Genomic DNA, 15078 nt, shown 5'->3' with positions numbered 1-15078 from the left:
GACATTTTCTGAGTGTACCAACAATTGAACCTACAACCAACCAGAGACAGCACCACTACGAAGAATTTACCAAGAATTGGCCAATTTGAATAGAGCTACATAACCCAGATATTTTATATTACACCTGCTACATTAGCAAGGTTACCCAGGTGTGGCTGGATCGAAACCATCCTCTGCTAATATTTTCACCATCATGTAATTGTGGTGTAGTTATACATCGTATGTTATATTCATGATATTTGTAAGGGAATGATAGAAAAATGTCTGTATTGAACCTAGCTACCTGATGTGATTAATGTATTACATACAAAATCAGTCGTTAAGCAACCCGTTAATGCCAAATGGTTAGATTACAATGATGTTCCAAAGGTTAAATGAAAAAATAGCGCCCAACGTGGGGCTCGAACCCACGACCCTGAGATTAAGAGTCTCATGCTCTACCGACTGAGCTAGCCAATTACTACCTTATTGTGTTAAGAAAATATGTTTATTTTGATGTCACTGTCTATGGCCACATTACTTGCTATTGCATGATTGACACATATTTAGTACATGTTAAATCTTGCAAATAAAAAAAAGGTCTACTCTAATAATATAAAAAATACATGTCTTGGAACACATTTGTTCATATAATATGCACATGATATTCGATATTAATTCCACATTTCAGTTTCAAATAAAGATACTTTATCTAATAATCGCCTAACATAGTGTGTCGGCCATACAATTACAAGCCCCTTACTTTAACAACGATCTGGAGTTGAACAAAGGGAAAAGTGTCACCTGTAAAGGCAACTTTCCGCTAATCCCTTTACATTTCCTTTGTATTGTAGTGTTTGTTTTGGAGGTTTGGGGGATTGTCGTCTCACATTATTACAATTAGAAGGAATTCCCATTGATGTCTGTGTCAGCAATATTCTATTGTAGATTTTATAACCATGTCCATCCAGTCTACTGATTCTAATTCTATGCCTCACACCCCTCCTCCTCCATCTCCACAGACTGACTGCTGGTGCGTCTTGAGGTTGCATATCCAGGCGAAGCGCTTCCCACAGTGGCTACAGGCAAAGGGTTTCTCCCCCGTATGGACCCTCTGGTGCTTCTTCAGGTTGCCAGCCTCTGAGAACATCTTCCCACAGGTGGCACACCTGAACGGCTTCTCCCCTGTGTGTACCCTCTGGTGAGCCTCCAGGTTGGACTGACCGGTGAAGGCCTTACCGCAGGCTCGGCACACGTAGCTCTTTCTCCTTCCGGCCGCATCACAGTGCTGCTGGGCCAGCTGGGCTGCCTGCTGCCCAGCCAGTGTCACCTCGATGTGGGCAAAGCCTTTGGCCGTGGCCCCTCTCCCTGGCGGTAGACCTACCAGGGAGTGAAGGGATTGGGAAGACATACCAGGACTACTAGTGTTGGTGGTGGAGGTAGTTGGGTTTTCTGGGTGAGTCTGTGGTAGCTGCTGTGCTCTGAGGCGTCGTTGAAGCTGCCGCTGATGTGCTTGTTGAGATGCTCTCAAAATGGCTGCCCTGCTCCATGTGGGATGCCCCTGGATGCCCCCACCCACACCCAGAGTGGCTGCTTGAACTCCCTGATGCCCAGAGAAAGACACACCCTCCCCTGTGGGCCTGACAGTCGCTGAGGGGAGCTGGGGCTGAAGCTCTGGGTCGACAATGAGGCAGTCTGGGTCAGTGTCTGTAGTGTTGTCGGTGTAGGAGCACGAGGGACCACCGGAGGGCGATGTTGATGCCGATGTGTCTGGGGCCCAGCGCGTGAAGAAGGTCTCCAGCTCAAACATTGAGTACTCAGAGCCTAGCGTGTTGGCTGCTCTCTGCTTGCTGAGCTGCTGTGTGGTCTGGGTTGGGGTTGTGTTGTCTGGCGCTCCCTTGGGCATATTGGCTTTATTACCTAGGCTCGCTGCGGGACTGGTGGTTCCAATACATTTTTGTGAGGCAGGGGCGGGAAGTGTGGGTCTTGAGGACTCCCCAGTACCTGGATAAGGATCATAGAAAAGGTGCATGGTAAAGGATGATAAGCTAGAGAAGCCTTTTACATGTACATTTGAGGAATGGTTTCCCAAACTCACCCAAACCCCGGATGCACGTTCTGGTTTTTGCCCTTGATTCAAATAACCAACTCATCATCAAGCGTTGACTATTTGAAACAGCTGTGTAGTGCTTGGGGAAAACCAAAAAGTGCACCCAAGGGACCCTGATCAGGACCCTGATTTAGCAGACACTCTTTATCCAAGGCGACTTACAGTTAGTGCATTCAACTTAACAGGGGTCAGAACTGGCCTCGTTTCCCTCATTAAGAAAATAGCTTTTAGTAAACTAATATAAGTGAGTAGCTCAGTGACACTGTCTGGTGGGCGCCGACACGGTTGTCATGCATTCCTGGTTTATTTTCATTCTCCACTTACATTCTGCTGCCAGGTCAGGTCCTCCTGTTGCTGTGATACTTCCCAGGTTCTGTCCCAGTCTTAGTGTTGATGGAGTTGATTCAGGAGCTGCAGGCTAGGACGAAGAGAGGAGAAAGAGCCTATGAGATTAACTAGCAAGCCACTGTATCTCCAGGCCATCAGACTGTTAGTCTTATTGTCACCACTAACCGGCCTTCGCCCAGTACCCTGCCCTGAACATTAGTCACTGTAACTAGCCGGCTACCACCCAGTACTCTACCCTGCAACTTAGAGACTGCTGCCCTATGTAAATACTCATTGAATACTGGTCACTTTAATCATATTTACATACTGTTTTACCCACTTCATATGTACATACTATATTCTAGTCAAGGCTCATCCTATATAACTACTGCTGTACACACCTTTTCTATTCATATACTGTCCATAATGTCTATACACACCATCATATACATTTATATTTATATTTATAATAATATATTATTATATATTTCTTAATCCCTTTCTTTTTCTTTTGGGGAATTGTACATGATTTGTTTTGTATTGTTAGGTATTACCATACTGTTGGAGCTAGAAACACAAGCATTTCACTACACCCACGATAACATCTGCTAAATATGTGTACGAGAGCAATACAATTGGATTTGATTTAGAGGTGTTACTGTAATGTTCTGTTGCACCACCTTTTGCCTTCAGAACAACCTCAATATGTCAAGGCATGGACTCTACTAGGTGTGGAAAGCATTCCACAAGGATGCTGGCCCATGTTGACTCAATGCTTCCCACAGTTGTGTCAAGTTGGCTGGTAGTTGATCTCTACTCTGAATAGCTTGTTCCATCTCATCCCACAGATCCTCACTTGGATTGAGATCTGGTGACTGGGCAGGCCACTGCGGTAAGCTGAATTCACTGTCATGTTCGTGGAACCATTCCTGGACAATCTTAGCCCTGTGGCAATTCGCAGATGGATGCATTGCTGCCATGAATGGATGAGCCTGATTGGTAATGATGTTCAGATTTCCATTCCTGTGACATCACCCTCTGAATGACATACATACACAATCCATGTCTCAATTATCTCAAGGCTTAAAAATAATTATTTAACCTGTCTCCTCCCCTTCAGCTACACCGATGGAAGTGGATTTGACAGGTGTCAACAATAAGGGATCATAGCCTTCACCTGGTCAGTCTGTCATGGAAAGAGCTGCTGTTCCTAATTTGTTGTATACTCAGCGTACTGTAAATCAAACATATATTTAGGAAAGTCTAATTCACCGTTTTGACTTCCGTGGCAATAAATAATAATTCATTAAAATTAGTAAATTTGTTAAAGACATGCTCTGGTACTGGCGGGTACATAGTAAGTATTTTTTTAACCTTCCGCTTTGGGCTGGATGTGTCAATGTGTAGTTCATACATGCATAATCTATGAGCAGAATTACTATTTTACCTCAATTATCCACAAAATCCCTAGTTTGAAAGCGGCCGTTTTCTGGAAGCTGGGTGGCGCCATTTTCCCTACATTTACCCCCACGTGGGCCAGCCCCCAAGCAATTTGAATTTTAACCAATAAGATTCAGTCCCTCGCCATTTGAGTGACAGCTAGCGAGACGCACACAAAGTAAAGCGAAAGAGAGCAATGACATGGGTGCACACATCTGCACATTTGTGATGTAGAACGCAATTTTCCCGGGACCACTTTTGGCTCGTGGGTGCTACTTTCAGAACTACTGGTTAAAAACTATACAAAAGTACCGGAGAAAGTCTTTAAGTAGTAATTATTTGATTTCCATTTCAGGCATATATTGTGGCTGTGATGAATGCTCTTTAAGATATTGATATTGTGTCACAGTTGAGGAAATTGAATGTCCTGTGATGGAGTAATGTAATGTTAATAACCACATTAATTCATTCATCGTTTTTGCAAAAAAACACTTTAATCTTCTTTTAACATTACAAGATAAGGACATCGATCAAAGTTTCACAGAATTGTGACACAATAGACTTATCCCTACAAGCGTAGAGCATTTTGGACTCCCCCCAAAAATGTGTACCATCACCTAACAAAATATTTACATGTTTACTGCTAACAAATATGGTTACTTCAACCCATTTACTGGTTTTTGGTGTATGCTGAACCTCTACCTTGGTGCTACAAGGGGAATCAAACATGAACTATTCTCACCACATATCATTTTCATACAGCTTTGTGAGTAGAAAACAAATACAGTTCAAGTCAGACGTTAACATACACCTTAGCCAAATACATTTAAACTCAGTTTTTCACAATTCCTGAATTTAATCCTAGTACAAATTCCCTGTCTTAGTTCAGTTAGGATCGCCACTTTATTATAAAGAATGTGACATGTCATAATAATAGTAGAGAGAATGATTTATTTCAGCTTTGATTTCTTCATCACATTCCCAGTGGGTCAGAAGTTTACATACACTCAATTATTATTTGGTAGCATTGCCTTTAAATTGTTTAACTTGGGTCTAACGTTTCGGGTAGCCTTCCACAAGCTTCCCACAATAAGTTGGGTGAATTTTGGCCCATTCCTCCTGACAGAGCTGATGTAACTGACTTAGGTTAGTAGGCCTCCTTGCTCGCACACGCTTTTTCCGTTCTGCCCACACATTTTCTATAGGATTGAGGTCAGGGCTTTGTGATGGCCACTCCAATACCTTGACTTCGTTGTCCTTAAGCGATTTTGCCACAACATTGGGAGTATGCTTGGGGTCATTGTCCATTTGGAAGACCCATTTGCGACCAAGCTTAAACTTCCTGACTGATGTCTTGAGATGTTGCTTCAATATCTCAACATAATTGTCCTCCCTCATGATGCCATCTATTTTGTGAAGTGCACCAGTCCCTCCTGCAGCAAAGCACCCCCACAATATGATGCTGCCACCCCCGTGCTTCACGGTTGGGATGGTGATCTTCGGCTTGCAAGCCTCCCCCTTTTTCCTCCAAACATAACGATGGTCATTATGGCCAAACAGTTCTATTTTTGTTTCATCAGACCAGAGGACATTTCTCCAAAAAGTAAAATCTTTGTCTCCATGTGCAGTTGCAAACCGTAGTCTGGCTTTTTTATGGCGGTTTCGGAGTAGTGGCTTCTTCCTTGCTGAGCGGCCTTTCAAGTTATATGTCTCGTTTTACTGTGGATATAAATACTTTTGTACATGTTTCCTCCAGCATCTTCACAAGGTCCTTTGCTGTTGTTCTGGGATTGATTTGCACTTTTCGCACCAAAATACGTTCATCTCTAGGAGACAGAACGTGTCTCCTTCCTGAGCAGTACAACAGCTGCCTGGGCCCATGGTGTTTATACTTGCGTACTATTGTTTGTACAGATGAACGTGGTACCTTCAGACATTTGGAAATTGCTCCCAAGGATGAACCAGACTTGTGGAGGTCTACAATTTTTTTTCTGAGGTCTTGGCTTATTTATTTTGATTTTCCCATGATGTAAAGCAAAGAGGCAGAGTTTGAAGGTAGGTCTTGAAATACATCCACAGGTACACCTCCAATTGACTCAAATGATGTCAATTAGCCTATCAGAAGCTTCTAAAGCCATGACATAATTTTCTGGAATTTTCCAAGCTGTTTAAAGGCACAGTCAACTGTGCCTTTATGTAAACTTCTGACCCATTGGAATTGTGATAGTGAAATAATCTGTAAACAATTGTTGGAAAAATTACTTGTGTCATGCACAAAGTAGATGTCCCAACCGACTTGCCAAAACTATAGTTTGTTAACAAGACATTTGTGGAGTGGTTGAAAAATTAGTTTTAATGACTCCAACCTAAGTGTATGTAAACTTCCGACTTCAACTGTAAATATGCCTATTACCATCACCAGCTCCCGGAAGGAGCTCCCGGAAAAAAAGAATCAAATTACCAAAAGGACTGTCTTGATCAGATAAGAAAGAAAATACAAAATTACCCTAACTACACTAATCTCGGACACCCAGAATTAAAATATTGCGTAATTGCTTCAGACGCTCGAACATCTGTCCACGAGAAATTTCACTAACAACCCTTCCCTAAGCCCCTTTACTAATACTAAGTGTCTATATTAACGGCCAAGAGTTAATCCTGATCATGTGACCTGACCAGAGGAAAAACTCTGGGTCCTATTTTTATCCTATAACCATCAGTTGTCATGTGATCAGGGACAACTCCTGGCCCTAGTTAAAATCTATAACCATTGAGTTTTCAGGGGAAAAAAACCTGGTCATCCTCATATTGAAATAGATGGTTGATATAATATCCCGGTCACATCTAGTACTAGTATTGATGAAGATGGTGTTGTAGTAAAGGTTATTTTTTCTCTCTCCCCTGTAGTACTACTGCTGAGGATGATGTCGTAGTACTACTGCTGAGGATGATGTCGTTTCTGGTGTTTCTTTAGGTTGCTAGGGTCGGCAAAGCGTTCCCCACAGAGCGGGCAGGCGTATGGCCTCTCCCCCGTGTGAACGTTCTTGTGGATCTTAAGGTTCCAGTACTGAGAGAAGTGCTTCCCGCACACCATGCACCCAAACGGCCTCTCGCCCGTGTGGGTTCTAAGGTGCGGTTCTAGATTAGCCGGCGAGGAGAACCCTTTACCGCAGAACTTGCAGAGGTATGCCTTCTTTCTTACCACTTTCTTCCTACCGCATTTGTACGTCTCCTGACCTCCCTGTGCCCCGTCCGACCCCCCCATTCCGACATCATAACCAGCCATGTCTGACCCCTCTCTAGAACCCATAGAACCTGAGAAGCTTCCGGAGCTTTCTACAGTGAAACCCCTGTGCTGACCTATCTCAGAGCCAGCAGGCCCCATCCTCCCTCCCATGATCAGCATGCCTGGGCCTGCTGGGTAGGAGAGGTTGAGGGAGGACGGTCCTGGGACACTAGCGTCACCACAACCACCACTGCCCCCATTGGTCCACAGCGGAAGGGGGTGGTTCTCGTACGACACACGGCCATAGCTGACCTCCGTGGTGTGGTGCCTGGTCGTCCCGGGGTGGTGTTGGGTGTGGTCTGGGGGTGAGTTGTGGTGGGTGGCCTCCAGGGGTAATGCTCCTCCTCTGTAGTTGTCTCTGCTGGACTCCTCCGGCCCTTGAGAAGAGAACACAGTGTCACAATCACACCACTGGCTGTTGTTGAAATCAATGGGAGATCTCACGATGGAGCTACATTTGGGGAATGTCAATGCCATGATAACATGTTTTCAAAGCGTTATGCTCTGGAACAGGCAGGGATGGATGCAACAGCGTAGTCTTTACATGGGATCTAAGTAGCCTTGTGTCATTGGTCTAACCCCTTGATTACCAAGTCCTGCTGTTAGCACCACTACCACCGCACCCAGCCCTCCACCCCTGTAGTCTCCACTCACCCTCCTGGATGCTGAGTCCTCCACCCCGTGGGTCCAGATCCTCCACCTTGATCAGCAGGATGTCAGGGTCTCTGTCCTCCACCGCTGCAGACTGGAAACACAGGGACGGATCAGGAATTAGATATCACAATTACTATTATGCAATGAATCGTATTCATTTCTAAATCACACACTGTGTGACTGGACTAAATGTATGGACCAATGATTATAAATTGTGTACATCTTACATGTATGCAACAAGTATTTTATGTAGCTATAGATGTTTGATATTTATCTTGTTGCATCATCTGATTAGCGAATGGATGTCTGTTACTCAGAACCTTTTAATATTGGACCTCTTCAATTAACTATTGAACTAGTGACCTTATGGGTTTGAGTGAGTCGATATAATTTATTTAAAATATTAAGTGACATTAAGAATTTATTGGAAGATTAACAAACGTGTCTTGCTCAATATGGATTAAACAAATATGAACTATTTATGAGTGTTCTTGCAGGTGGTGGGAGATGTTTCTGTGTGACACTTTCAAGCAGCTCCAGTACAGCTTTTCGTATCGGTCAATCGTTTGAATCCATTCAACTTTCCTTTGTCCTCCATATAAACCACTATTGCTTATTCATTTCAATAATGACAGAAACCTCAGTGTAAGGAATGTATTTTATTCATAATGGTTCCATATGTAGAAAAACATAGAAGAGGCATTGTAATACATGTTGACTCTTAAGGGGAAAGATTGTTATAGTAAAACTGCCACTCATTCATAAACTGGCATTAAATAACTTATTTACAAAGTGAATTTGTCCAATGTCAAAAATCCCCTTTAGTGTTAGATATACAGTACAATTTTAGATATGTACACAAAGCTAACCAGCATCATTCACTCCAGATTTACTCTTTAAGGTTGACATTTACCACTAACTTATCGGTAGATTATTTTGGGTCAGATATTCACCCTTCCTTAGTCCACTGATATGAAATGTCCTATGTACATAATCAAAACCACCCATCATACCCAGGAACATTTCCACGCGTACCCATCTATCGGGGCCTCCATCATGACTTCATGATGACTGACCTGAGAGCAGTGTTAAGTTTGTTAGTTTGTCAAATTATTCATAAGGTTGAATCCTCCTGGCTAGAAACATTAGGCTGGTTTCTAAAACACAGCGGAAACTTGATTCGCTTAATGAGTAAGAAAAACTAAATGAGTAAGTTAGGGCCCCCGCCCCACCCTACGTGAAGCTAATTTATATTCGTATTTATTAGGATCTCCACTAGCTGCTGCCCGGGGGGGGCCAAACAGGGTTAAAACAATTAAAATCACAAAATATAATAACACATCTACAATATTACAATGCATGTCTGAGTAGAGTGCGCGTGTTAGCATATGCGCTCGTCTCTTCACAGTCTGCGTTGTGCCATAAGGTGTTGTTTAATCCGTTTTTTAAATTATTTTTTTTTATCAGATTTTACTGCTCGCTTGAGTTACATAGAGAGTTCCATCTATGTAGTACTGAGCATTTCCCAGAGTGTGTTCTGGACTTGGGGACTGTGAAGAGACCCCTGGTGGCATGTCTTTTGGGGTATGTATGCGTGTCTGTGCTGTGTTAGCTGTCTGAATGGACAGTTTGGTGCTTTCAACATGTCAATACCGCTCACAAAGACAAGTAGTGATGCAGTAAATCTCTCTACTTTGAACCAGTAGAGATTGACATGCATGTTTTTGATATTAGCCCTCAGTGTACATTTAAGGGCCAGCCGTGCTGCTCTGTTCTGGGCCAACCGTAATTTTCCTATGTTCTTCTTTGTGGCACTTGACCATATGAGTGGGCAGTAGTGCAGGTTGGATAAAACTAGGGCTCATGTCCGGGGGATATACATCTGGATGGTTCCTCTCGTGGTGGGTCTTGAGGTTGCGTATCCAGGCGAATCCTTTCCCACAGAGCTCACAGTGGAAGGGTTTCTCCCCTGTATGGACCCTCTGGTGCTTCTTCAGGTTGCCAGCCTCGGAGAACATCTTCCCACAGGTGTTGCATCTGAACGGCCTCTCCCCCGTGTGGGTCCTCAGGTGGATCTCTACTTTCTTGGGCCGGTTGAACGCCTTGCCGCAGAAGTTGCAGATGAACAGTTTCTCCCGGGCACTGGTCCTGTGGGGGACCTTGCCGTCCCTTGTCAGGGGGAAGCCAGTGTTGCCACTGCCAGTGTTTCTGCCCCCGCCGCCGTGTGCCCACCCGTTCGCGTCAGAAGTCGACGGCATCGCAATGTCACTGATGGAGCGAGATTGTGACGGGGCGGCCATGTTGCCATGGTTACCCTGGAACCTTCCTCCTCCCCCAAACATTGCAGACATTCCACTGTCGCGGCCCCACTTCTCCAGAGGCGCCTTCCCTTCCTCCTCCTCCGAGTCAATGTTCAGAACCTCCTCTCGGTTCCCCGGGAGATGGCGGTGGATGGTGACCGAAGCAGGAAGTGGGCGGCGGTGCCCGGACTGAAACGACGCGGCAGCCTCGGCGACAGTGCTGTAAGAACAAGATGGCTGCCCGGCCCCAGGCGTCTCTGCCTGGCTGCTCTCATTAAAGAACGACACAAGCGGCCCCAGACCGTCCCCTCTGTCGTCATCACCACTGTACATATCAAGCTCAGCAGGGTGGGGTTGGTGCAGCAGTCCTGCGTGTTGGGGTTCACTGTCAGACTTAAGGAGAGGTGCCGAGCCACTGACCTCCACACGGTGCCTGTTCCTGGGGCCCTGCTGCTGCTGCTCGGGGTGCTGAGGTTGGCTGACCTGCTCTGGGCCATGGGCTGAAGCAGGTGGATGGGATGTGGTGTCCCCAGGGCCGGTTCTACCGCTGCCTCCACGAGGTCCACACTCCACCAGTCCTGGAAGAGAGAGGAAGGGAATGAAAGCAGGTTAATGTTTAAATCAAGTTAAAGGTATGGCCAGGTTGAGTAGTGTGAGAATGGAGCCTTGATGTTGATCAAATGTATGGGGTGAGTAATTACAGTATCTGCAACACAGCAACCAAAGTTGAGACGGACTAACACACTCACCGTCCTCTCCAATCAGTGGTATGTCGTCTGCCTCTGTGTCTCCAAGGGGATCCTCCATCCTCTCCTCTTTGACCAGCAGAGACTCAGGCTCCACAAGCTGCAGATCTGGCGACTGGAAGATCGAAAAGTCAGGAATTAACCGCGTAAATATACACCACAACATGGTTGATAATGACCTACTGGTGACTGATGCTGCCAAGTGCTCAAAATTGTTCAAATGGGCCAGTGTGTACTGTAGGACTATGCTATAATGGAATATAACAGTTAGCCACCAAGTATATTTGTTTTCTTGAACTGTGTAAGACATTGACAACCAGTATTACAGGATAGGTTTCTTGAACTCACCTTGTCTCGGATGGGGTTGGGATGCATCTGGGAACTGTTGTGATCATTATTGGCTCCAGGGCCTCCTGACCACATCCCCATGGGATCTAGCTGTATGTCGTAGACACCACCTACGATAAAAAAATCAAGTTTATTTTTTTAAACTTACTTGTAACAAAAATTGCAGGTTGACGCTAGGTCACATTGACCTAGATGTGCTTTGTCAGATTTTAATGACCAAAACAAAGGTGGGTCCCAATGACTGTATACAGTGAGTGTACAAAACATTAGGAACATGCTCTTTCCATGACAGACTGACCAGGTGAAAGCTATGATCCCTAATTAATGACTCCTGTTAAATCCACTTCAATCAGTGTAGATGAAGGTAAGGAGACCGGTTAAAAAATAATTTTTATAAGCCTTCAGACAATTGAGACATGGATTGTGTATATGTGCCATTCAGAGGATGAATGAGCAAGACAAAATATTGAAGTGTCTTTAATGGGGTATGGTAGCAGGTGCCAGGAGCAACGACTTGAGTGTGTCAAGAACTGCAACGTTGCTGGGTTCTCTCACACAACAGTTTCCCGTGTGTGTCAAGAATGGTCCACCACCCAAAGGACATCCAGCCAAAGGCATGCCAGTGGTCAAAGATGAAAGAGGACAAAGGAGGCTGACACAAATTGTGCAGAGAAACAGACGGGCTACAGTTAGTCAACTGACAGTCCACTACAACATCGGTGCCCAAAGACCGATAAAAGAATGCGCAACTCGTTGGTCCGTGACACGAATGGGGTATGGCAGCTGACGACCTTATAGAGTTCCACTTCTCTCAGCAAAATACAAGAAACTGTGGTTGCAGTGGGCTAAGGGACAAAAACACTGGACACTGGAGAAGTGGAAAAACATTGCCTGGTCTGATGAATCCCAGGTTCCTGCTGCTTTACATTGATGAGAAGACTAGGGTATGGGAAAAAAAACACGAGTTCATGCATCCATCATACCGCGTGTCAACATTGCAGACTGGTGGTGGTGGTGTGATAGTATGGGGTGTGTTTTCATGGCACACATTGGGTCCCTTGATAAAAGCGTAGCAACATTTGAATGCCACAGGATATCTGAACATCATTGCCAATCAGGTGCATCCCTTCATTGCAGCAGTGTATCCATCTGTGAATATTTTTTCCCAGCAGGATAATGCCCCATACCACAAGAATAAGATCGTCCAGGAATGGTTCCACGAACATGACAGTGAATTCAGCTTCCTGTTTTGTACACTCCGTGTAGGTGGCCCCAAAGACTCTATATGTAGCCCCAATGGGGGGGAAAAAATGTCAATATCACACAAGTTGATTGTTTTCCAGTCGGGCTGGGCAGTAAAATGTAAAAAAATGTTGACTAACTTTTATAATGCTATTTTAATGTTTTATTTGTTGCATTAAATAATTCAGTAATGACTCGAAAAAATTATGGCAATCAGCAATTTTCTAACTGGCGATAAAAAATGGATAACTGAAAACTGCTAGCTAACTTTCTAGCACAACAAGTCAACAACTACGGGTGGACAAGAGTTTTGTCTAGAAGGGATACAGCTTGTCAACATTTTTAGGAGAACTTACCCAGCAGGTTAGGAGAATTAGGTTAAGGTTAGGAAAAGGGTAAGCCCGGGGGTCTCCAACCTTTTTTAGCCCTGAATGCTGATTAGCTGAAAGCTGTGATATCAGACCGTATTCCACAGGTACGACAAAACATTTATTTTTACTCATCTAATAACATTGGTAACCAGTTTATAATAGCAATAAGGCACCTTGGGGGTTTGTGGTATATGACGGCTAAGGGCTGTATCCAGGCACTCTGCATTGTGTCATGCAGAACACAGCCCTCATCTGCGGTATATTGGCCATATACCACAGACCCTCAGTTGTTTATCTAAGCAATAAGTCCTAAGAAACTGTCTTTTGTATTTTCCCGAATTCAGAATTTTTTTTCCCCCTGGTTTGATTTTTTAATATTCTCAATATTATTATTCATAGAGGAACAACGAAAATGTATGTTCTGAGTCCATGTCAATGCTTAAATCCCACCAGAAGACACATTTTGAGGTCTGGAAAACAATCAAATAGGTTTTGATTTGAGTGCACATGAATTTACTGTTTCACAAAATAGAGGCATACTAAGACAAGAAACGTTACACAATTATAAGTTGGTGCAGGAAATGAATTGATTAAAATGCTGGAAATTAACAAATAACTATACAAATGGAAACAATTGGTCGAGTACCAGAGTTTGAGGCTACAAAATAGGACTTTGATTCCTATGTAATGTTCTACAAAAATGACTACTTTACTATCAGTTGTCCTTCTATTATTTTGGGCTAAAGTTTGATTTAACAGTATAAAACAATAAGAATGGACAAAGTCCATTATAAACATGTTTTTTTTTTATGTTCCTCCCAGAAAGTATATTTAGAACTTGTATTATTCAGAACCGTCAAATATCGTCATACCGTCAAAAATAAAATAACGTATATTTTGGCCATGTCACCCAGACTTATTTTCCAGGGGTGTTTTTTTAAATTGACTTTATCAGCAGGGTAATCAAATAAACTAGTATCCGATCAGATATGGTATGGCATTACAGTCTTCTTACCAGTTGATGAAGACGACCCTCTGAATTTCTCATTGGTGTTGATATGAACTCTGCTGTTGGGACGGCTGTTCATTGCGCTTTCCCGTAGTCTTCGTTCGGCGTAACCACGGGCCATCTTCAACTCGAGAAGATTCAGCTTTCGCTTCAAACCTTTGTTCTCCCTTTGGCATTGTGACATTTGCAAACTTACAACCGCATAATCGTCGTCTACTAGTTTACAGATTTCTGCCACGGCTGCATTGGCCAATACCTCCATAATGGAAGCTAGCTGTGTCTGGAACGCAAGGCGACTCGACATTTTTGAACGACTGGCTCGCGAGCACTAAAAGTCGATAAATACAGTCTCATGCGATGTATATTGGATATATTGAATCACGTTCACTTCAAATATCGACAACGACTAAGTTGGACGAAGTGATTCAACATAAATAGTGGCCTAAAAGCAGTAGTTGACTAGCTCTGTAGCTGCAGTTTCTTCTTCTCTACTACCAGCCTCTCGTCAGCAACACAAAAACAAATTATTTCCGGGTCAGGGAATTTAGGAAACGTTCTAAATAAAAGTTCCTCACGTAATAGTAGAAAAGTGTCATTAACCTGTATTTACTCATGATATATGAAACATAATGAGTCAATTTGTTTATATTTAAGTGACATTTGTATTAAATGTGTGTTTTAAAAGATGTTCCAATTTCAAATCCCCCCGATACAATACATTGTATATGAAATACATATTGGTTTAGACTCTAAACTTTAGAGAGAACTATTCTAGATGCCGACGTAAAGGTGGGGTTGCAATTACTCACTAGTGTCTGTAGAATATATATGAGTGTAATTTCTATATGCCCAGAAACACTCTACTCCACTGGTCCCAATGCAATACACTAAAGGCATACAAATTACATATTGGTTTATAGAGAGAAAACTATTCTATGTGCCAAAGTAAAAGTGGGGTTGGGATAACTCACCATGGTCTGTAGAATGTATATATGGTGTTATTTTATGGGGCACTGAGGTGTAAATACCCAGTAACACTTTCTACTTTCCCCACTCCATTCACTGCAGTGCAATACACTGTAGGCCTATAGGTGAGAATAGTTTAACACAATGTAAACTTGGTCTGGCATTCCTGTAAGCCAGGGTTTCTCAAACTCAGTTCTGGGGTTCCCCCTGGGTGCACATTCTTGTTTTTTTCCATAGCACTACACAGCTGATTCAAATAATCAAGGCTTGATAATGAGTTGGTTATTTGAATCAGCTGTG

General features: G+C 43.5%; 1 protein-coding gene across 1 annotated transcript; it reads right to left on the bottom strand.

Moving 5' to 3' along the window:
* Nucleotides 1-468: 468 nt before the first annotated feature.
* Nucleotides 469-14310, bottom strand: LOC139418965 (uncharacterized). Its single transcript, XM_071168760.1, has 8 exons — nt 13819-14310; nt 11191-11300; nt 10846-10957; nt 10517-10674; nt 7797-7887; nt 7395-7519; nt 2414-2507; nt 469-1983 (listed from the first exon to the last, which is right to left on the bottom strand). The coding sequence occupies exons 1-8, from the start codon at nt 14114-14116 to the stop codon at nt 974-976; spliced, it is 1998 nt and encodes a 665-aa protein (XP_071024861.1). The 5' UTR covers nt 14117-14310; the 3' UTR covers nt 469-973.
* Nucleotides 14311-15078: the final 768 nt, after the last annotated feature.

This window comes from Oncorhynchus clarkii, chromosome 10 (genome assembly GCF_045791955.1).
Source record: "Oncorhynchus clarkii lewisi isolate Uvic-CL-2024 chromosome 10, UVic_Ocla_1.0, whole genome shotgun sequence".
Classification (NCBI taxonomy): domain Eukaryota; kingdom Metazoa; phylum Chordata; class Actinopteri; order Salmoniformes; family Salmonidae; genus Oncorhynchus; species Oncorhynchus clarkii.
Note: the sequence above shows the minus strand (reverse complement) of the source record. Positions and strands in the feature narration are given on the sequence as shown.

Excerpts from the sequence above, each read along its gene's own strand:
- LOC139418965 (XM_071168760.1), bottom strand. The coding sequence starts at position 14,116 with ATGTCGAGTCGCCTTGCGTTCCAGACACAGCTAGCTTCCATTATGGAG. Across the intron at positions 10,958-11,190 it reads CCAACCCCATCCGAGACAAG|TCGCCAGATCTGCAGCTTGT; the intron begins GTGAGTTCAAGA and ends TCGATCTTCCAG. Across the intron at positions 1,984-2,413 it reads ACCTGACCTGGCAGCAGAAT|GTACTGGGGAGTCCTCAAGA; the intron begins GTAAGTGGAGAA and ends ATCCTTATCCAG.